The sequence below is a fragment of the Apaloderma vittatum genome, unplaced genomic scaffold (assembly GCF_000703405.1).
Source record: "Apaloderma vittatum isolate BGI_N311 unplaced genomic scaffold, ASM70340v1 scaffold1863, whole genome shotgun sequence".
Taxonomy (NCBI): Eukaryota; Metazoa; Chordata; class Aves; order Trogoniformes; family Trogonidae; genus Apaloderma; species Apaloderma vittatum.
Genome location: NW_009708376.1, coordinates 4,580 through 25,647, shown reverse-complemented (window position 1 = coordinate 25,647; position 21,068 = coordinate 4,580). Strand labels below are relative to the sequence as shown.

At 41.5% G+C, this 21,068-nt stretch overlaps 1 protein-coding gene across 1 annotated transcript in view; it reads left to right on the top strand.

The window, feature by feature from the left end:
• RNF145 (ring finger protein 145) overlaps positions 1-20,814 on the top strand; it is a 36,924-nt gene extending 16,110 nt beyond the window's left edge. The window contains exons 3-10 of the mRNA XM_009866520.1: positions 870-961; positions 5,848-6,083; positions 9,452-9,627; positions 13,236-13,376; positions 14,717-14,899; positions 16,764-16,911; positions 17,656-18,012; positions 19,165-20,814. Coding sequence (XP_009864822.1) covers positions 870-961; positions 5,848-6,083; positions 9,452-9,627; positions 13,236-13,376; positions 14,717-14,899; positions 16,764-16,911; positions 17,656-18,012; positions 19,165-19,608 — 1,777 coding nt within the window. The 3' untranslated portion in view covers positions 19,609-20,814. The remainder of the gene's footprint in view (positions 1-869; positions 962-5,847; positions 6,084-9,451; positions 9,628-13,235; positions 13,377-14,716; positions 14,900-16,763; positions 16,912-17,655; positions 18,013-19,164) is intronic.
• Positions 20,815-21,068: the final 254 nt, after the last annotated feature.

The window sequence follows — 21,068 nt, the reverse complement described above, 5'->3', positions numbered from 1 at the left end:
CCTTCTGAAAGTGAAAAATGCTTGCTTTTAGTGTGAGGTTCGTGTTTGAGTTATATTGCTGTTATGTATGTTACCCTGCTTGAAGACAAAGCTGATGGATGATCACCTACAGCAGAAAAATGCCCAGTCGCCTCAGGTTTTTAGCTTTTTCTTTGGTTGCCTGAGCCTACCCTCCTAGTCAACTTTTTCTGAGAGAAATTGCAAACATCGTGTCAGATTTGCAAACTGTGTCGCTGCATCTGTCAATAGCAAGCTATCAGTCTGAGAGTGTCCGTTTGGTCCCCTGAGTTTCCCAGGGTAGAGCTAAACTTTTAAATCATGTTGGATAAAAGGATTATGAAGCAAGTCTGTTTCTGAGTTTAGTCTGTGATTTGCTTTCCCTTCATGCCTATTTTTAATTCAGTGCAAAGAGATTGTTACGGGCAAAATACTATAAATATTAAATTGGAAGACTTCTCTGTAGAGCTGGTTTTTTTTTTCCCCTCTTCCCCCCCTCTAGACCTGGTGGGAAAGTAAATTATTGTTAGGAAAAAGAACACTTAATAAGGATACTTAAAAATGGAATGGTGCTTAAGAAGCTTTGTCAATAAGCAGTTTCAGGCCACGCTCTGAAGAACAGCTTGTGTGTCCCGAAGGATTTTTACAGCTATGCCAGTGAGTCTAATTACAGATAATACTTCTCTTGCTTAAGTCATGCCTCAGTTGGATCCCTGCCTCAGTGAGGCTTCTGTAACAGTAGTGTTAATATTGCTTTTTGTAATTTAGTTAATTGGCTGTGACATACACTGACATCACGTATGTGTGGAATGAATAAATTGCTTCTTGTCTGATCAGATGGATCTTAATAGTTTGTGGGTTTATTTTTTTAGGGATTACGTGAGGAGTGAATTGGAATCAGGATATGAAGGGCCAATGTACTTGGAACCTCTCTCTATGAATCGTTTCATGACTGCTTTAGTAGGTAAGTGCTTTAAATTTGTGATGCAGACGAGAGCTCTGCCTAATTCTCTTCACTGAAACCTATGCACGTTTTACCTCTTGGTTTCAAATTTCTCGTAGCACTTTCAATAGCTGTGATTCTCATTAATGTGCAAGAGGCATGGGAAGGTAGGTGTATCCTGCCTGGGTTTCTATATGCGCCTGATTCACCAGTACACTCGTACTTGCAGTTTTGAAGTAGTTTCTACGTCTGTTTGTCGTACTCTGCCCCTATGTTCTTTCCAGACTTGCAATGTGATCAGGACTGGACTGCCTATAATATTAGAATCTGTGGGTGGAAAGTGCTGTAGAAATTTCAATAGTAATCTGAATTTATAGTTCTTTTGACAATGAAATTGTTGTACAAGTATTTATTTTTTATTTGATTTATGGGTGAACGCTATCAGTCACAAAAAAAATGGTGACACAATTTGTGAGTGTGTGCATGGGACTACAGGCCACTTTTTTTTTTTAATGGAGTCCCAGGGATAGTTCTAATTAAAGAGTTAAGGAGTAACAAGTCAAAACTACATTTAAATTGTGTTTGAATGGCAGAGAGGACTCCTCTACCTAAAAATACCAAATAAATCGTGAAGAATTGGACTTTCCAGACTGTTCCCTTACCCTTTGAACTTTGACTGGAAGAGAATCAATTCCGCGTTAAGGTTGCTATGCTGTACCATATGTTCTGCTGAGAGGATATTGGAATACACACACACCATGTGTGTTTTAAAATTAAGCCTGAGACAAGCTTGGAAGAAAAATCTTCCTTAATTCCTTTCACTAAGATCTATGGTTTTCATCAGATTATCGACAGATTTAGTCAGCCATGTACTGTTGGCAAAACTCAGCTGCTTTCTGTTTGCTTCTGTCTGCTACAGGCAGAGACAAATGGGTTTACTTCTTTACAGTATGTTAGGTCTGCAGAATGCATACATCACCTGTTTGCCTGCATGTTTACTTTCAAATATGGTGTTTGTCTTTTCCATTTAAAAAAATATTAAAAGCAATAACATTGGTACATTTCACAAAAAGGAAATATCCTTTAGGTATTTCTTCTCCCTTCGGAATTTCTAGGTATATTTTGCTGTCTTCTCAAATGACATCAAAGTACAACTAAAGCCTTTAGTGTGTTTCTGTAAAGAAATGTTTGTAATTAGTGCTTTGAATCTCTCTCAGGTGCAGTGCAGGATCCCGTGATAAAGCAGAATCCATTCTCAGAGAGCTTCACAAACCAGCAGCAGGCAGGAGGAGATAAGGAGGCATTGTGTCATTCAGTAACATTTAGACAGAACGTAGACAAGAGTCAAAGCCATCCAGGTTTTACTTTGGATTAAAAAATAAGTGAGGAAAAGATAACTTTGTTTTTATCCAATACAGTTGTGTGTTGTTCTGGGTATCGGACTAAAGTGTTACCTTATTGTAATTGTTTTTCAGAAGTAGTTGCTTGAATATACTAGAAATGTGTGTACTTTAACATACTTATTATCCTCACTATTAATTCCTCCGTTCTTTTAAAGCCAGCTTAAAAGTGTAATTTTAGTCTTGCTGGCAAGCAGTTGTCTTTGGGGAAGACCTGTGAAAGTGGGCTATGAGGCTTGATGATGTTTTGTGCACATATGAAATGCTTTCACAAATTTATTAAAGAGGTATTTATCCAGTGCAGTCTGTCGTGTCTTGAGTGTACTATACTGAACTCTCATCCTCACAGTGAAAGGAATATACAAGTGCTTTGCTCCATCTTTTTCTCACATGTTCTGGCAGAGTGTTGTGCTGCAGCACTGTTGACAGAGACACTGAGACAGGTATGTGGAGGAATAATGGTGCTACTGATGCGGCTCTGGTTCCTAAAATTTCTGGTCAGAGCTGGTTCAAAAATTTAATATTTGTTAATGCTTTTATTCATTAGTGCTTTTTGAATGGGCTTTCATGGCAATGTCTTCTACTGCATCTAATTGAGTCTGATGACTTGACCAGGGTTCCTAAATGCTGGATGGGAGAGATAAGTGCCTTTGCAGACTGCCCCTTGGATGAGTGTACCACTTCGAGCCTGTCTGCTGTGGGTGGTACAAAGCTGCGTGGTTTTAGAAGCAATGCTACCATCAAGAGTTGCTTTTTCTCAATGCACGTTAGTGGGATTATATATAAACTTTAAGACACCCTGGTTTTTGTATGACAGTTAATGACATAGCTAAGGAATTTGTTAACATCAGCTTTTTGAAACTGGGAATGAAATAAATACAGTTTCCTACTCAAAGTGACTTGAACGATGGCTGTGCTGCATAGGCTTTCTTGCTGCACATTTTTCAATAGCTTAGGAGCTGCGAGGCTTTGGCTACCTGTCAGCAATGTTTAGTGTATTTGTGGAAGTTTTGAGAAGGGAAGAGAATTGGCAGGAACTTAAGGCAATAGATTTCTTCCTTATTGCCTCATTCCCTAGCGGAGAAGCCTGGTGTCCTGCAGGAGGGTTCCAGCTGTCAGGTTCGTTAGCTGTGTCTGGCAGTTCTTGGTCCACAGCACTGAGGTTTCCTGAGTGCAGACATTCAGCTGGATTTGCTAGTCTTAGCAAATAGCTAGAGCGCTAAAATCTTTTTTATGATTTGATATGAGGTACAAACTAGTAATTTCTTCTGATTGATCCTGCTGTGTTATATGTGATGACTGACAGTGCACAGCCTCACTTTGAGAGAAACTGTGATTTACTGTAAAGAGAGATCATCTGTCCTGAACTAAGGTGCTGCAAGCTCAGTTTAAAGTGGCGAAGGACCAGTGACATAAAGCTCCACTGGATATGTTTTCAGGCCCTTCCTGAAGGCGTTGAGAGTTGACAAGGTGCAGACATCAGGGAGGAGGTTGGGACCTCCAGAGAGAGTGCTCTGTTTATTTCCCTTGATGGTGTACAGCTCTCCTTCCCATGACAAGTTACTTCTGATCAGTGTTTAGATCAAAAAGGTGGGAGAGTCAGGGATGACCAGCGTACTGAGCACATCGCTGTTGGAGGAAAGCGAGGTTTGCTGTTGTTCGAGACTGAACTTGGAGGTCCTATTTCATGATCGGAGAGCTCCAGGGTCATCCCAAAGAGCAGTGGATTGTTTAATGTGATGTTGTTGTAATATTTTATTTCAGATGATGACACTTTTAGTAAATCCCGAAGAACATATTGGATGCGGGTATTTGTATCCCTTTATGTGTGAAGCTGAGTTGCCTTAGTTACCATGAGTTGCAGAAATCCTCACAAGCTGACTGTGCCAGGCTTCTGAGTATTACAGCACAGCAGTGTGCTGGTGGTACCTTAAATAGGGTTGTAGCAGCGTGTGTGTGGGTAGAGAACAACAAAGCGGAGGGAGAATGCTTCAGAGCTGGAGACACTTGGACTTTGAAAAAGATGAGTAGAGTAACTTTCTCTGAGACTTACAAGACCCAGTATGCTGATTAGTGTCTTGCTCAGAGCAGGGTGCTTGTGCTGAAAAGGCATCTGCCAATTGAAAAATACATCTAGCAAATTGACAGTAGGGCTTAAACTTGAAAGAGGACAGTTTGAAGGGGGAGGAACTTAGTATGCTGAAGTAGTAGAGATGAGAGATTGCTTTCAGCTCAGTTGCAGTTATTTTGAAAGCAGAAATCCTTTCCTAGGTGGGGAAGTTAGGCAGAACGAAAGCAAAACTCTGGCATAGCTGGCATAGCTATCTCTCTTCTCTCAGCTTCCCTCCCCAATCCATCCAGAAGGGCTTTACAAGGTCAGTAAGCTTATGTGAACACATGGAGTTAGTGCTGACCTGGAGATGTTCACTCTCTTGATTTTGTTACTCCTTGTTTTGCTAAGACTAACTCCTGGTTTCAGGAGGAGCTGTGACATGCAAGTGTTAGTGAAGGTAGCTACAAAACAGAGCTTAAACACTAGGGTTTAGTACCACGTGTTGTGGTTTTTGGATGTAAGCTAATATAGATGGTGAACAAGGTTTTGATTTTAAATAAAATGCAATAAACTTTTTCCTTACTGCATAGTGATGAGTGAAATTCGTTCTTACCCAGGCGATGTGCATTTCACCCCACTCTGTTTCCCCTGAGATAAAGGGTACAACTTCCCTTGGCTCCGATGGGAGCAGTTGTAGTGCAGTGGTCTGCTCTATAAAAATAACCACCCTCTGCATCTCTGGGTGTGTGGGAGAGACGTGCTCGTGCTTGTATCCCTGCCAACTGTTAAAGAGAATTTAATTGTTAATTATCTGTCACTTGCAAGCTTCAGTGATAATTCTGAACAACTGCCTCAGGGCATTATGAAATTATTGAAGTCTCAGTTGCTGACCTGGCTGTTCTGTTGCTGTTCTTGGCCAGTAATTCCTCTTGACAGTATAAACATAGTTGCTCTAAAAGCCGTTTGGGACCTCTGATTACTTTTTTTTTTTTTTTTTTGCGTAGATCAGGATGAAATAGTGGGCTTTTCAGAAAAACTATTGCTGTGTATACAGCTACTGATGGTATTTAAATGAAGGTGAGGATGTTAAGGAAAAAGAGGGATGACTTGTTGGGTTATCTTCTTCATGATTTATTCCTAGGACTTGATATTGATCTGTGTATGATTCTGCATGTGTTTTGGGTTTACATCTCACTAATCTGTAAAGTGAAAGCATGCTCTTTGCATAGTGTGAAAATGGGAACTTCTGTGACCCAGCAAAAGATGCAGAGGAGCCTGGTTTCATAACAGAAATGTCCTAGTTAGAACTGTCATAATATGCTGGATGTTGATAACTGTGTTATGGAAAGATAACGTATTAAAATACGTTGGGTTTGGGGGTTTTTTTGGTTGTTTTTTTTTTTTCCTGAAGGAGATAATCAGCTTGATTATAAAATACTGTGTTGCCTTTTCAGGTCAGCTGGTGGTATGTACGCTCTGCTCCTGCGTCATGAAAACAAAACAGATCTGGCTTTTCTCTGCTCACATGCTCCCTCTGCTGGCACGACTTTGCCTGGTCCCTTTGGAAACTATTGTCATCATCAACAAATTTGCCATGATATTCACTGGTTTGGAAGTTCTCTACTTTCTTGCATCAAATCTTCTGGTGCCCTATAACTTGGCAAAATCTGCATACAGAGAGCTTGTCCAGGTAAGACAGTGAATATAACGATTTTATTTTCCCTGGCCCAGAGCCTTTTATGTAGGAAAGAAATAAAAAATGTCTGTCTTTGTCTTCTGTGCAGCTCTGTGTGTGTGTTAACTCAGGCTTTCATGACAAACCAAGTGTATTCCTACCCATGGCATCTTCTTTCTTTAATTTATAGTGCCTTACAATTTATGGGTGAGCAGTTAAGACATTAGCCTGAATTACGTTGCTGCCCAGCTGAGCATGCCTGCTTTGCTTGGGCTTTGGGTAGTCCTTCCCAAATCCAGGCTGAAAAGAAAGACTGTGGCAGAATGGAATTTATTTATGGCCTCGTTAAGTGAGCAACGTAAACCCTGTGCATTAACCATAGTAGATGTTCATTTCAAGAAATGTCTTCTCTGTGAAAGGCATTTGTAATTATAGTAACTGTTAAATTAATTATAGTAGCTGATTTTTACTGTAACAATCACTGACTTACAGTCAGTGATTTGTAATTTGCAGACAGTGATTTGAGAGGTCTGTAGTATTTTCTTTAGGGAAGCAGCATTGCTGCAACCTGTAACGAAAGAGTTGGCAGAAACACAGACGACTGATCTGATACGTATCTATTTTATTAATGCTTTGATGTCTAATATAGAATTGAAAAAACACTTTGTTAGTGGTACAGAAACATTACACCTCACCTCTTTATATAAAAATAAAATGTATATATGCATCCTTTTATATATTTCAATATGAAAAGATAGATGCTTGCTTGAGTTTTGAGTGAGCTGCTGTTTCAGCTCTCACCACTTCCTGGATTTTTTTCAAACCAAGCCACTGATTTTCTGCCTTCAGTTCCAAGTGGTCTGAAGACTAACTTATTAAGCTCTTTCAGAGCACTCTTTAAACCTCTTCTTTGCTGTCATATCTGTCATACACAAACAAAAACTTGGCAGCAGTAGGTGTCTGCTGTGCCAAGGTCTCAGCCTGTCCTGTTGATCATTACTGTCTGGTTATTTATTTTGTGTGTAAATGGTCTTTGGAGCAGGATTATCCTTCTGTGCTTGTACAGCACCTAGCATGGTCTGATCTTATCTATAACTAGCTTGTAGATTTGCTGATGAAAAACTAATTTGGGAGCTAACTGACAAAGCTTCAGTAACCTTGTTTTCCGGTGAGAATAGGAAAATCATGTTTACTGTTTACTTGGAGTGTTTGAGGTAAAACAGTTGCTTGGTTTTGTACAGCTTGCAACAGGTTGGAACCAGCACTTCCATTTTCTACAAGCATGAATGAGTGCAGAGTTTAGCTTTCCTGAAGTCAAATTCAGATCAAATGTGGATTTAAGAGTCATGTATCTATTTTTATTAGACATTTATGTTTAAAACACCTCACTGTCTTCTGAATGTTATAATTGCAAATGCATTCTGGAATGAGAGGGGAAATAATTGTTTCATGATGATTTTTTTTGTGTGTGTTTGTCAGAATTGTGTTTTAAATATAGCTGTAATACAAGTCCCCTCATCTCCAGGATTGCTTGTCTCTCTCACCTCTCCAGTAGTTCAGATCGTTGCATGCCAGCCTGTATTATGGTGTTGTAATCATGAGGAAGATGTATTATTTGTATGTGGCACTTGAACACTGATTATACTCTTTCTCCTGACTTTTTATGCAGAGAGTATAAAATCTTTTCCTTGGGAATACAGAAAAAACAGCAGAACTTTTATAATGTGGCACTGAGTTTATAGTAGTGTCGTATGCTGTTTTTCTAAATGTGTGTAGTAGAGAGCAGGCTGGAATGAAAAGTTGTGTGTGAGTGATTTTTGCATTGTATTGATGGTAGGGAAAAACAAGATTTCAGTTGTTCAAGAGCTGCTCTTTGCCTATGTTCCTTACACAGAACAGAAAAACATTGGCTTGTGGCATGTTCATATAACTGGTTGCACCTCTAAATCAAGCTTAGTGCGCTTGTTCAGGAGGAGAATATTGTCATTTTGTCTTGAATATTTTCCTGCTCGTGTTTCCATCACTATAGTGTTGGGCTAGTTATCAGTGATACCTTCATCCTGGTGTGGGTGAGTTCACTACTATTTTAGACTGGATTTGAATTGATGTTTTGTTATCAGTGGCAAAACTCAGTGAATACTGGGAGGTTAAACACCAGGAGTGTTTCCTGAGCCAGCCCAAACAAGTGGGCTGAGGCAGGATTGTGTGTGTATTTCAGGCTGTGGCCGATGGTAGAATTTAAGAGCAGATCCAGACCATTCACTGCCTGCCTGCAGCATGAGATGACAGAAATACCTCACAGTTACGAATCTACATTATGAGCTTAGCATGACCTTTTTCCGATGTGGCGGAACACTTTGCCAGGAGCTGCACAGGATTGCTTTTGTTGGTCCCAGGCCAGGGAAGTCTCCTGAGGGCAAATGCGCTTCCTTCCCAAGTCTGTGTGCAAAGCTGAAAGCAGGAGCTCGGCACTGTGTCCCTGCTAGGCACAGTACCTACTGCAGCAGGCCCAGTGAACGTAATATTCCTCATACTTGTTGTGAAAGACCAAGTAGGCAGCTTTTTTAGTGTTAGCTAAAATTTTCTAACCATTATAGATTGTATGTCGTTGTAGGAAGAGGTGATGAGGAAATAGTAGCTATGAGTGATTTCCTTTTGACCTTCTCTGCTAAGTCCAGCTATAAGAAGTTCCAGCTTCTTGGAAATAACTGCATTGTGACTTAATCTTTGTGATACAAAAGAAATAATTTGAGCTTCAGAGTTTTCTGAAATAACTTAAGCATGAATTTCAAAACACTTGGATTAGGAGCAGTCGGAAGTCTGGTGCATGTTCTTTCTGAGATCCTTAAACACAGTAAAATTTGAGGTATTAAAGTTTTCCCTTAAAAACAAGCCAGCAAAGCAGATTTATTGTGCTGAGGTGATGTGCCTCATATTTTAGTATCTAATGTGTGCAGGGACTTGGCAATGCTAGAAAAAAGTACTAGGAGAAAGAGAGAACAACGTTGCTGTGACTTAAGCTGGGCAAACGGCTCAGAGACGGTTGTGCCTGAACTGGAGGGATGGACCCTTGGTGCTCTGGCTGTGAGTGGGCTGCGGTCTGTACCTCCAAGCCAGCTGTTCATGGGAAGGGGCCTTCAGCTGCTCTGATAGTTTGCTCTCCAGTCTGATCCTTGTCCCTGCTTCAAGACAGACACTGGTAACTCGTCACTGCTGAACCCGGGCTCTCCCTTTGTCAGACTCTGGTTTGATGTACTTGCTCTTTTCCGTTGGGATGGCTAATGCCATGGAGTGATTTGTAGCTGTATTGTTGACTGTGCTTTTGCTACCAAATCGCAGGTGCTGTGAACCAATAACAAGCTGCGTTTCTCTGTCTCACCCAGGTGGTCGAGGTGTACGGTCTTCTGGCTTTGGGGATGTCTCTGTGGAACCAGCTGGTCGTCCCAGTTCTCTTCATGGTATTTTGGCTTGTCTTATTTGCTCTTCAGATCTATTCCTATTTCAGTACACGGGACCAGCCTGCCTCAAGGGAGCGACTCCTCTTCCTCTTTCTGACAAGGTAATTAGTCTGAAAGTACTGTTTTCTGCTGTGACTTTCTTGTGAAATGAATGTGTGTACTCTTTTAGAGACTAGGTGTGTAGACTGGCTTTATTGCATTTGGATATTCAGCAAATATTTGTCCTTATCACAGCAACCATGCATGTAAACCCTGTTAAGCTTGCCCTTCAGAGGCATGGATCCCATTCAGGACAGTGTTAGTACGACTCTGGGAGAGTTCCCAAAGAAAGCAAAATACTCCTTTGATGAGGGCATAGCTATAATTAGGCCTGTGGTTCAGAATTTGTTTTCAGTATGCAAATTGTTTCTAAGACCAGGGTATTTCAGTGGTAGTTCAGTTGGAAGTTATCCAACTCATATCTTATTCATGACTGTCTTGCTTTCTGAGTCCTTTATGTCTTTTTTTCTTCATGATGTGGGACATGTTCTTGAGTTCAGCCAAGCAGCTGAAGTAGCCCAATTCCCAAAGTAACTTTTGAGCCCAGTGGTTAGTTTGGCAGAGGTACAAAGATCTTATACCAAATTCCCCAAAGCTTTGTAAAAACTGATTGTAGGGTAAAGGAGAGTGCCGTGTGTTAGTGCTGTTACTGAGAGAAAGGCAGCATCTGAAGGTTCTTCTGATTGGACCCTACATGCCTTTGTGGGCTGTTTAGCTAGAAATGACAGCACAAAAAGGCAGTGGGTGACATAGGCAAATTAGATGGTGTAACACTGGCATGGGGCAAAAAGAGGTAGTAGTTGTCTAAACATGCAGGAAATGTGGGATGTATTCTTCAGGGACCAGGCATCATATGTTCTCCTGTTTGGGTAGCAACTTGTGTAACTTGCTCATCACTAACATTTTTCAGTCAGACTTCCCAATTGCTTGGCTTTTTCTTCCCTCTGTCTATATATCTGTGGTGCTGTAGTGTAAGCTGTCAAAATTCATTATCTTTAAGGACAAATGCCAGGGATTTTATTGCATGTAGTGTTAAAATTGCTCACAGTGTCACAATGCATTAGGTAAAAGCACTGACTGTTTTACCTGGTTGTTAACTAAACCATTGGTGTCTCAAAGTTTTCTTCCTTTTCATCTCTGCTGTGATTTTAGTTTTGTTACAGTAGAGTATTGCATTTAGCAGTTGGCAGAGGTGGAGGAAGCTTTCCTTTTCTCTGTAAATAACTTGAGTTTATTCCTACCCCAAATTTTTGTAGATTTCCCTTCTTCATGGTAAAACAGGGAGCTTGCTTTGCAGGCTTGCATTGACTTGATCTCAGTAAGTGAATGCCAGCTGATCTCTGAAGTTCTTCATGTGATTTGAAAACCACAGAAAAACGATGCAAATGTTCTCAGCTCTGTCCCAGTAGAAAAATTATTTTCACTTCCATAAAAGTGAGTTCTGTATCTGTGCCCTTTAAGTGTAATGATTGCTTAAAATAAATGTGGATGGAATTCAGGTGAGATCAGCTGGGGTGTGCAGAATAGCTCTGTCCAATCTTCGTAAGAATGTCTGAGTGGCTGTGCTGGGTCAGCCCAAATACTGATCTAGCCTAGGATCCAGTTGCCAGCAGGGGCTGTGAATGGGTGCCTGGAAAGACACCCACTGATGATAAACAAGACGCTTCCTAGTGCTGATGCAGTCCCACATCCAGCTCTGTCTGTCAGACTGTGTCAGCTGGATATGGTTAGTATGTTTTCAGTAACCCTCAAAAGACTTCTCTTCCATCAGTTTGTTCCTTCTGCCCTTGAAGCTGTGTATGCTTGTGTTGTTTGAAAGATCCTGAGGCAAGGAGTTTCACAGCTTAACTTAGTCTGTATAATGAAAAATCCATTTTGATTGTTTAAATCTATATAGTTTCATTCAATGCTCTCAATTCACGTATTGTGGGGGGAAGGCTGAACAGTTGTTTTCTTTAAAATTGAGAGTAGCATAGGCCCATTCCTCCCACACTGGAAAACTCTTGCTTGTATGTTTGCTGTTTAAAAACTATTCTGTACCTTCCATTATACCTGATGTTCCTCACAGAATCTGTTTCATGAGTATTTAACTGCTGAGATTTTTCAGAAGCCTTGAAGAGTTCAGCTCTTTGGGACAATTTATAAACTTGTGCTTGGCACACAAACATAACACTGAGATCTCGCCAGGCTTCTCTTTGAGCTCTTAAGCTCCTCAGGGACCCTTACATCTGAAAGTAAATTCAAGATGGGTGCTAAAATTACTCTGACAAAAAAAGGATTGGATATCAGGTGGAAAAGCCAGGATTCTTAATTTCTGATAATTTATCTTGAAACAAAACTTAGAGTTCCTCAAATATCTTACAGAAACAGCTGCTTTAAACACTGAGTTTCTTGCTACCTTGACTGACAGGAATTTTTAAAAGCTTTTTCAGCCTTGCTTCATTTAGTAAACAGGCAGAATTTGAAGGCTTACCAGAAGCACTGCAATTGCTATATGTAAACACATCAACATTTTCTACTGTGAGTTGCTTTTAAAGATCTCCGGTTAAAGTTGTCATTAAAAGAGACAAAGTAAATGTCTCTTGGATGAGTTTTGTTTATATTTGAGGCATACACTTCCTCAAAACTCTTGTCAGAGCACTGGACCAGTTCTCACTCTTCAGTCAGTTAATTAGTATGACATGGTTTTGACAACCATAATTTCTCTCACAAGCCTACTGCCTTGGTGAACAAGCAAAGATTTTATTTTTTAAAAATGAACGGGAGTGTCAGTGTATTACCTTGGTTTATGTGAGGATTTCCAGATGTGTAATCCTCGGCTGACAGCTGGTTCGTTACCAGTGTCGGGGCATGGGGCTGCACCACGCTCCCTGTGTCCTGGCAGCGTTGTGAATCAGCAGCCCAGCTATGCTTTGAGACTTGAGCTGCTCCAGATATTGAAGTGCCAAGATCAGCAGAAGAGCAGCCCTACAGTGAGAGAGCTGAAGTAATGCTGCTCTTCTCAGCATCACCAAATATATTTGGGCGTCGCAATCTTTGGGACATAACTGCTAGAGCAAAAGAGAGGAAGAAGCTTGGCAGGGGAGAGAATATATTCTTACTGTCTTACGTTGCCGTTTGAAAGACATGTGTTGCCTATTTGAACCTGATGTGAACGCTACCAAAAAGCCCCCAGTCCCCCAACAGCATTTATCAGCTTGATGTTTGCGCTTTTGTGGATCTCAGTGGGAAGTGCCTTAGTGAATCCATCTGCTTTAACTCCGTATTTCTGGTAGCTGGCTGAAATTTCAGCAAGTAACCAGGCTGATCTGTGGCGATCAGATTGACTTGGTTGTGAAAACCCTGTGGAAGCAGGACAGTGCCACCGTGTGGCACCACGCTGAGGGGGACAGGAGGAGCACCCCATGGCCTCAGCACCAGCCTCAGGCAGCGTTGGCTAATGAGCCAGGATGAAGTTGTGTCTTGGAAAGAAGTAGCCCAATACGTCTCATCTTTTTGTGTTCGTGGGAGGATTTCATAGTGGCGTAGAGTTTGTAGTGTTTTCATTAAACCAATTCAGTTTTGCCTTAAAACCAGCTTGCACAGTTAGCAGGACAAGGGGTGAGCTCATCATGTTGCTTTGAATTGATGGACTTCTAAATTTCGTTTCTTTTCCCCTGTCTCCTCCCAGTATTGCTGAATGCTGTAGCACTCCGTACTCGCTGCTGGGCTTGGTCTTCACGGTCTCTTTTGTTGCTCTGGGAGTTTTGACTCTCTGCAAGTTTTACTTGCAGGGTTACCGAGCATTCATGAATGATCCTGCTATGAACAGGTAAGTGCCTCGTTATGCCTAGGATTTAAAAAGCAGCAGAGAAACAGATTTATATAGGAGTATACAGACTGCATTGCAATTTTTTAACTAAAGAATTTTTAGATATCTTTGTATGCCAGTCTTTGTGTGCATTGGGAGGATTTGAGGTTTTTGGGAAGCTGGTCACAGGCTTCTTGGGAAAAGATTCATTTCTCTAACAAATTCAGGGCTATTAGTTGGGGTTTATAATTGCACCGTTTGATTGCCTTGCTGCTTTCATTTGTAATAGTCACTTGAAAATTTTCACATGCTGGGGTAATGGAAACGCTTCCTATTTCCATGTCCTCATTTACCCCGTAGTTATGTGTGAAACATTACTTGTCTATGAGGCTTAAAACACAGTGTTATAGGGATTTCCTGCAAGTTACTGTGGGAAATAGCCAAAGTATAGAAACTGCCTTTTCTTAATGCTGTTCTCAATTTGTCTAATATGAAATTTGGATCCTAAGTATGATACTGTCCTTCTTAGTTATTTCAGCTCTTAACTCTACAGAAAGTTAAGACCATATGCAAGAGAATGTTTTATGTTTTGGGTTCCAAGATGTGGAAGTAAAAGTGGTATAAATCAGGGTTGTGCTCTGCATAAAAGCATCTGGTGGGGAAGCTCGCAGTGCTGGGTGATATTAACTATGTCAAATACCGGTGCTAAAATGTGCTCCTTGGAGGTATTGAAATCAGTCTGAGGCTCCAAGCCAAAAAGAGGTGGGCAGCAGAATTTGGTATAGGTACAGGGAGAATAAACTGAAAAATGCTTGAATTCTTGATTTTCCTAAACTAGACACTGGGTGAGATGTTGAGTCAAGGATGTTTCCCCAGGGCTAAAGGAGAGACAAGGGCAGTGGTGATGGAGGAATAGAATGGGTAGAGAGAGTCCTCGTGGTGATCTAGGAATGAGGCTGGTGCCCAGGCGTAGGCTCAGCCAGGCTGCTGGGTTGTAGGCTCAGCCAGGCTGCTGGGTTCCTCCTTTTAAGACACGTACTGGGTCTTTAAAATGCTCTGTACTGAGGGGGGCCTGTCACTGGGTGGTGTGTGCTGGGCTGGGTGGTAGCCCACATGCTGCTAGTGAGGAACAGAGTTCTGAAATCTGCTGGTTCCTAATCCCCAACACTTGAGCATTTCTGAAAACATTCCCCTCTGGTTAAAGCCTCAGCTGGGACATCAGTAAAAGCCCAAACCAGTGATGATTGGAAGAGTTGTGGCAGAAACAAACAGCTTGTCTCCTGGTGCTTATGGTTATATTTTTGAACCAACTTTGACATGCAGAAAGATGTGATTGTTCTTTTGACTGTGTTCATCTGCAGGGGAATGACTGAAGGAGTCACACTCCTGATCCTGGCTGTGCAGACAGGTTTGATTGAGCTCCAGGTTGTGCATCGGGCGTTTCTGCTCAGTATTATTCTGTTCATTGTGGTGGCATCCATACTTCAGTCCATGCTGGAAATCGCTGATCCCATTGTCCTGGCATTGGGAGCCTCAAGGGACAAGTAAGAGACTGCTTTCCTAAACTGAAAGTTACTCAATGCTGTTTCAGGAGGAGATAAACTAGTAATTGATGGCCCAATTTGGATTTTAGTAGCTTCTGAATTTACCTTGTCTTTTCTGTATGCAGACTGCTGGTTTACATTCATTCTTTTTTTTTACCCTCTCTATTCCAGTCCCTGAAGGATGCGCAATAATACTTGCCCCCATGATGTATGCTGACAAACAGGGGTCGCTCTGGGCACCTGCTCCCGCTCAGGACCACGTCTGTGGTCTGTGCAGGACCGTGCTGTTCTGCAGCCGCTGGCTGCCCACCCTGAGTGTTAACACTGTGCAGCAGTTTTTCTTGTAGCAAGAGTGTTGGAGCACAGTGGTCTCAGTTAAGGAAAAGCAGGACCACGGTGCCTCTGCTCTCCCCACTCATGCTCCATTGCATGGTTTTGCAGAGTGGTTTTGTTCAACCTCCTCTGCAGCTGGATGGGTTTCACTAATGCAGTGGGCTTGGCTGTTGAGGGTGGGAAGTTTCAGGGAGTGACTGTGTGTTTGAGAGTGTAAACCCTATTTTTTTTTTACGAGGCTGTGATCCCAAAGTGATAGGGTTTACAAGCAGAAAATAAGAGGTGGAAGGCTTGCATTAGTGTGCCAGGTGTTCTGATCATGTGGGATTCTTGTTTGTGTTTTGAAGAGCTGTATTTGTATCTAGTGTTACTGTATTAGTCTGTAGCTGTTAATTGCTTGTGTCTTTTCCCTCTCTGTAAACCCCTGAGTGAAGAAATAAGAGAAGGTTTATTTATATGTAGAGAGTTTGTTTAGCTTAAAGGCTACTTGTAGCCAGCCTGTTCTGCCGGCAGCAGTGTTAACTTCAAATATAGTAACGGAAAGGGAGAAGAGCCAGGATATGAGCATCTGACCAGTTTAAACAAGCAGTCTGTGGTGACAGCGAGTTTTAACTCTTCTGCCAAATCTCCCAGGCAGTTCTAAATCAACTGGATTGAGATATATTCTGCTTCTGCCTTCATCCCTCAGACACAGAATTGCAGACCTTACAGTGGTGTTCTGATGATTCTTCAGACAATGTTAAATTAGGCAGTTTCTGCTGCTGTCCTGTCCCCCCAATACTTCCACTTTTTCTATACCTCGTTCCAGAGCTAGATGAGGTTAAAATACAACCTAAGGAACACGTAGAGGTAGTATAGCAGATTACTGGAGTTATTCTGAAAGCCTTCACAAATGGGTAGGTTTAAAAAAGATTGATGGCATGTTTAGGCTGGGGAGGAGATTAGGAAGAAGTAAATGATAGGAGCAGAGTAAGGACTGGCAGAGATGAATGTTCAAGTCCTGCTACATTTCTTTGTTTGTGATCCCTTAATTGGGGAAGGTACTAAAGGCAGCAGAGTTAAATCTGCTGATTAAAGGAAATACCTTTGCTCCATGGGTGTTAGCAATAAGAGAGTTGTAATAAATATATAATCTGAAAAAACTCTATATGGAAAAGTATACAAAGATACATGCATATTAAATATTTTTCTTCATTTTAATGGACTTCCATCTGAAATCTTAAATATCTTAGATACTTAATTTGTCTAACTATTGACTGGAACCATTATGACAATTACTGTACATGAATTTTTTGCCAATAATCTTTGTCTTTGTATTGAAAACAGCGAAGGTGAGACAAGAGGGAACTTTTGATACTGTACATGTTGTAGACATGCATGCTGGGAATGAGACAGTGCCCAAGTAAAACAGAAACTCATTTTGACAAGTTAAAGCCTTGAGCAAACATCCAGCGTGCCTGCCTCCAGCAGTCAGCCTATTCTTCTTCTGACACTCAAATCTGACTTTAAAAACCTATTGTGTTGTTTGCAGGAGTCTGTGGAAACACTTCCGAGCAGTCAGCCTCTGTTTATTCTTACTCGTGTTCCCTGCATACATGGCCTACATGATCTGTCAGTTTTTCCACATGGATTTCTGGCTGTTGATCATTATCTCCAGCAGTATTCTAACCTCTCTTCAGGTAAGAATGTTGGCCCTGTAGTAGCTGTGAAGCCCTGCATTAACTGTGATCTGTTACTCTGGGGAGGGGGGAAATACACAATGAGAAAATAACAGGGATGATAGAAGAGCAAAAGTACAAGATACAGTATAAAATCTTTTTCTTTATCCTGTGTCAAAGGCTAAGGAGGTCCTAGGGGTGGACTGAGAACATAGATGAATGGAGGTCTTATTTTGAGTTGTAAAGCTAAAAGGCTTTTGAGGGTGTAACTGTCACAGTAAAAAATTAGGGGGGTTTGTGTTTGTGGGTTTTTTGGTTTTGATTTGGTTCCCCCCACCCCCCCGAGCATTCTTTTACATATTCTTATTAACTGTGGCTCTTTGAAAGTAATTTGATGTTGAAAACAAGTAGTGGAAAGATAGGAATTTTTTTTACCATGAGTATTTGTTATAATTTTTTATTATTTAATTTACTGAATTTATAAAATCCCTCCTTACATGAGTCTCAGCACTCATGTTTAATCAACTCTGCTGTCTTCTGGATGCAAGAAAGTACAGAAGGGGAAGTACTTGGGAACAAGTTGAAATACTTTGCAAGGAGTGGCTTTTATTTGTCTTGAATTTCAGTAACAAGTATTTTGGGGCTTGTCTGACCTCTGTCTGATTTGGGTACGTTGTATGTGCAGAGCTCGGTGCACGACGCGGAATGACTTAAGCTCCAGTTCAGAATCAACTGCTGAGCTCATGGTCTTGTGCTGTGTTACAGGTGCTTGGGACACTCTTCATTTACGTTTTGTTCATGGTGGAGGAGTTCAGAAAAGAACCAGTAGAAAACATGGACGATGTGATTTATTATGTAAACGGCACATACCGGCTCCTGGAATTCCTCGTGGCTCTCTGTGTGGTGGCATACGGTGTCTCGGAAACCATCTTTGGTGAATGGACTGTGATGGGTTCTGTGATCATCTTCATTCACTCCTATTACAACGTGTGGCTGCGGGCCCAGCTGGGGTGGAAAAGTTTCCTTCTTCGCAGAGACGCTGTGAATAAGATCAAATCACTGCCCGTTGCCACAAAAGAGCAGCTGGAGCAACACAACGATATCTGTGCCATCTGCTACCAGGTAAGAATGGGAGTGTCAAAAGATTGACTTGAGCTTAAATACTTCTAGACTGTCACATTCAGTCTATGACTAGCAAAGTAAGTTACTTGAATCATGTTTAATCAAGAGTATTGTGTGCAGTAAATTACTTGAATTACCCTGTTTTCTGGTTTGTGTAAAGTGATTTGGAGTACTGGCACTGAGATAGTTTTTATGAGTAAAGAGATTGGATGTATATAAGCTTTCAGACTTGATTTTCTCCAGTTACAGAAGAAACTGAAACTTCTTGTGTTTGGGCTGAGCTAGTTGCAAGTGTAGCAACAAATTTGCTCTTTCTTCATTAATGGAAGGTTTTGTTACTGAAAGACTGTGAACTCAGTAGCTGATTTGTTACTATTCCATAGAAGTACCTCAGTCTCTACAGGCATCTCTACTTCCACTTAATGTGCAGTGTCAATTTTATAACAAAAACCTAATTATCAAAAGGTTAAGGGTCTTTTTCATGCAAGCCATCAGATGTAAGGACTTTGGAAATCAATGCTGAGAGTAGTATCTTTATCACACTTCTAGCTCTGAAGTCTCTTCTCTTGGATAGAAACTGTAGTTACGTGTGACAGTGGAAGAACCACCCTAAGATTAGTAGGTTGCAGTTGGGATGCTGTTGGATTGACTCGAGACTTGATACATTTTCTTTGACGAGCAAAATTACTGGTGTCAGGCTGAATGACAGTGTTTAAAACACCAGACTGGTAAAATGTGGGTCTCAGCTGACAGAGTTAGGGTGTGACTTAATTTCTGGTTTGTTCTTGTTGCATGTTGTATCTGTAAGTGTGCTGTTTTTGACTTGCAGGATTGTTTCTTAAGCCAGCTAATCCTGTGACTCTCATGTTCAACAAGCTTTAGTATAAGTGTAATAATACCTTTCAGACAAAGCTTTTTGCATATTTTTTTAATTCCTGAAATATAAATGGCCAGACTTGGCTGGTGTTCGAGTTTTGTGTGAGTATTTCAAGGTGGAGGCTTGTTGGTATGAAGGAAGAAACATTCTCCTGCTTGCATGTCAACTGCCTGTGTCTCCTCTGTGGCTAGTGGACCTGTTAGATGTATGGGGTGAGAGGAGAGGAATGAGATTACAAATAATATGATCTTTCTTTTTTTGTGTATGTCTTTCAGGATATGAAAACTGCTGTAATCACGCCATGTAGCCATTTTTTTCATGCGGGTTGTCTTAAGAAATGGCTGTACGTGCAAGAAACCTGCCCTCTGTGCCACTGCCAACTTAAGAGCCCTTCACATCTACCGGGACTGGGACCAGAGCCAGTTCAACAGCCAAATCCTAGCGCAGAGCAAAATACCAGACCCGGAGATGCAGCTGAGCCTCCTGGTGTTGAACGTGACAATGGGCCAAATACACAAGACAGCCCTAGCAAGAGCAATGGACAAGCTGCAGAAGGACAGGACAGCCTCGAGGCCTCTGCTGAGACGGAGGCCTCTCAAAGCGTGGACAGTGACATGAGCCCGTGCGAGGCCGGCCAGGGAGCAGCTTGTGCTGCAGCACTCACTGCAGCCCCCGAGGGGTGCCCCACTCGAGATCTGAGGGTTTGTGTCCAGCTCTAAGGTGACAAAGGATGACGCGGAAACAAACACATTTCAGAGATCCAAGTCTGACTCAGAAGAAAACCTGTCCTTCCACAGCTGTGAAAGAAGTTTAGCTGTTAATGCTGGTCAAAGCATAATCTCCCGTGCTGAGTTTTATGGGCTGCTTGGTAGTGGTAACTTCAGTGAGATGTAGTAGAAATGACTCCAGAAGCTCTCTGAACTGTGGGCATAGGAAGGATGTCTGAAAATAAATTGCAGTGAAAGAGTGTTTTCAAGACGTAGGTGAGGGATAAGAGGAATGAGAGGTCTGCGAGAGGTTGCAGACAGACGGACAGAAGAGCTAGCTTTTGTTTTGGTCAAGAAGAGGGTATCGCGTACAGCCATGTCCCAGGGTACCCGAGAGGCGTCAAGTGCAGTGAGTTGCCAGGCTGGCTGAGGTGCAGCTTTGGTCACTGACAAAACTTTTTATGGCACGTAAGCAAAAATCAAAGATACAACAGCAGTGATTGTACTAGAAGATGGAAGCACTCTTAATACGTCGTGTGTATGCTTTGGGTGTTCTTGGTGGGGCAATTGCATTTGAATTCATGTACTCTATAGTGACTCTTGACTTTTATGACGGAGTCTTCAATATTTTGATGTATATGAAACTTCTGCTCATAATGGGCACAGTCAGGGCTGCATGAAGTAAACTAAAGCTCTAATGAACACTTTGACCTCTGCTACCATGTGCAGGAGGAAAGTGGGATGAGTTTTAGGGCACAGATAGAGGCCTTGCAGTACTGTGCTTGTAATGTTTAATTCTTGCAGCTGAATTAAAACAGTATTAAACTCTGGCGATATTTGCACTTTGGGAATGAGTACATTATTGTGTATGATCAGATTCCGCAAATGCCACTTTTAAAGCTGTTAATAGGTTTGCACCTTTTTTCTTTGACAAGGACATGTCCATACTTAAATTTTTACATGCGTCATGGCTTCAAGTAGAACTAGGGACAGGGGTGGGGAAATAGGTGGGAGTAGGGGGCAGGCAATTTTTTTATGTGAATTTTGATATGAAGAGAAATTAGTCACTTATTTATACGATAGGCTTGACTCCTCAAGTGTTTTTCAAAGTCGGTATTCCTAATGTGAAATGTGATACTATTTTATTTTTAGTAGTAAATTTGGATGTAGACTGACAGACATAGCTAAATGTCTTAATAAATTACATCTGAAGATTTTTACACCTGGTTATGTGATTTTTGTACTGAAATTCTGTGAATTAAGTATGTATTGAGAAGCTTTTCTGCAGTAGCAGCGATCTTGGAGATCAGTGAAACCTCTGATGCACACACTCTTCCCTGTTTCCATTTTTGTTTCAGTGCTGTGTGTTGTGATGCTACCTCCTGGCCTTCCCTGGTCCTTCCCACCCAATCTTGGCCAGTGCAGAACAATAGCAGAACACTGAGGCGCTACATAATTTAGACTTGTTTCCA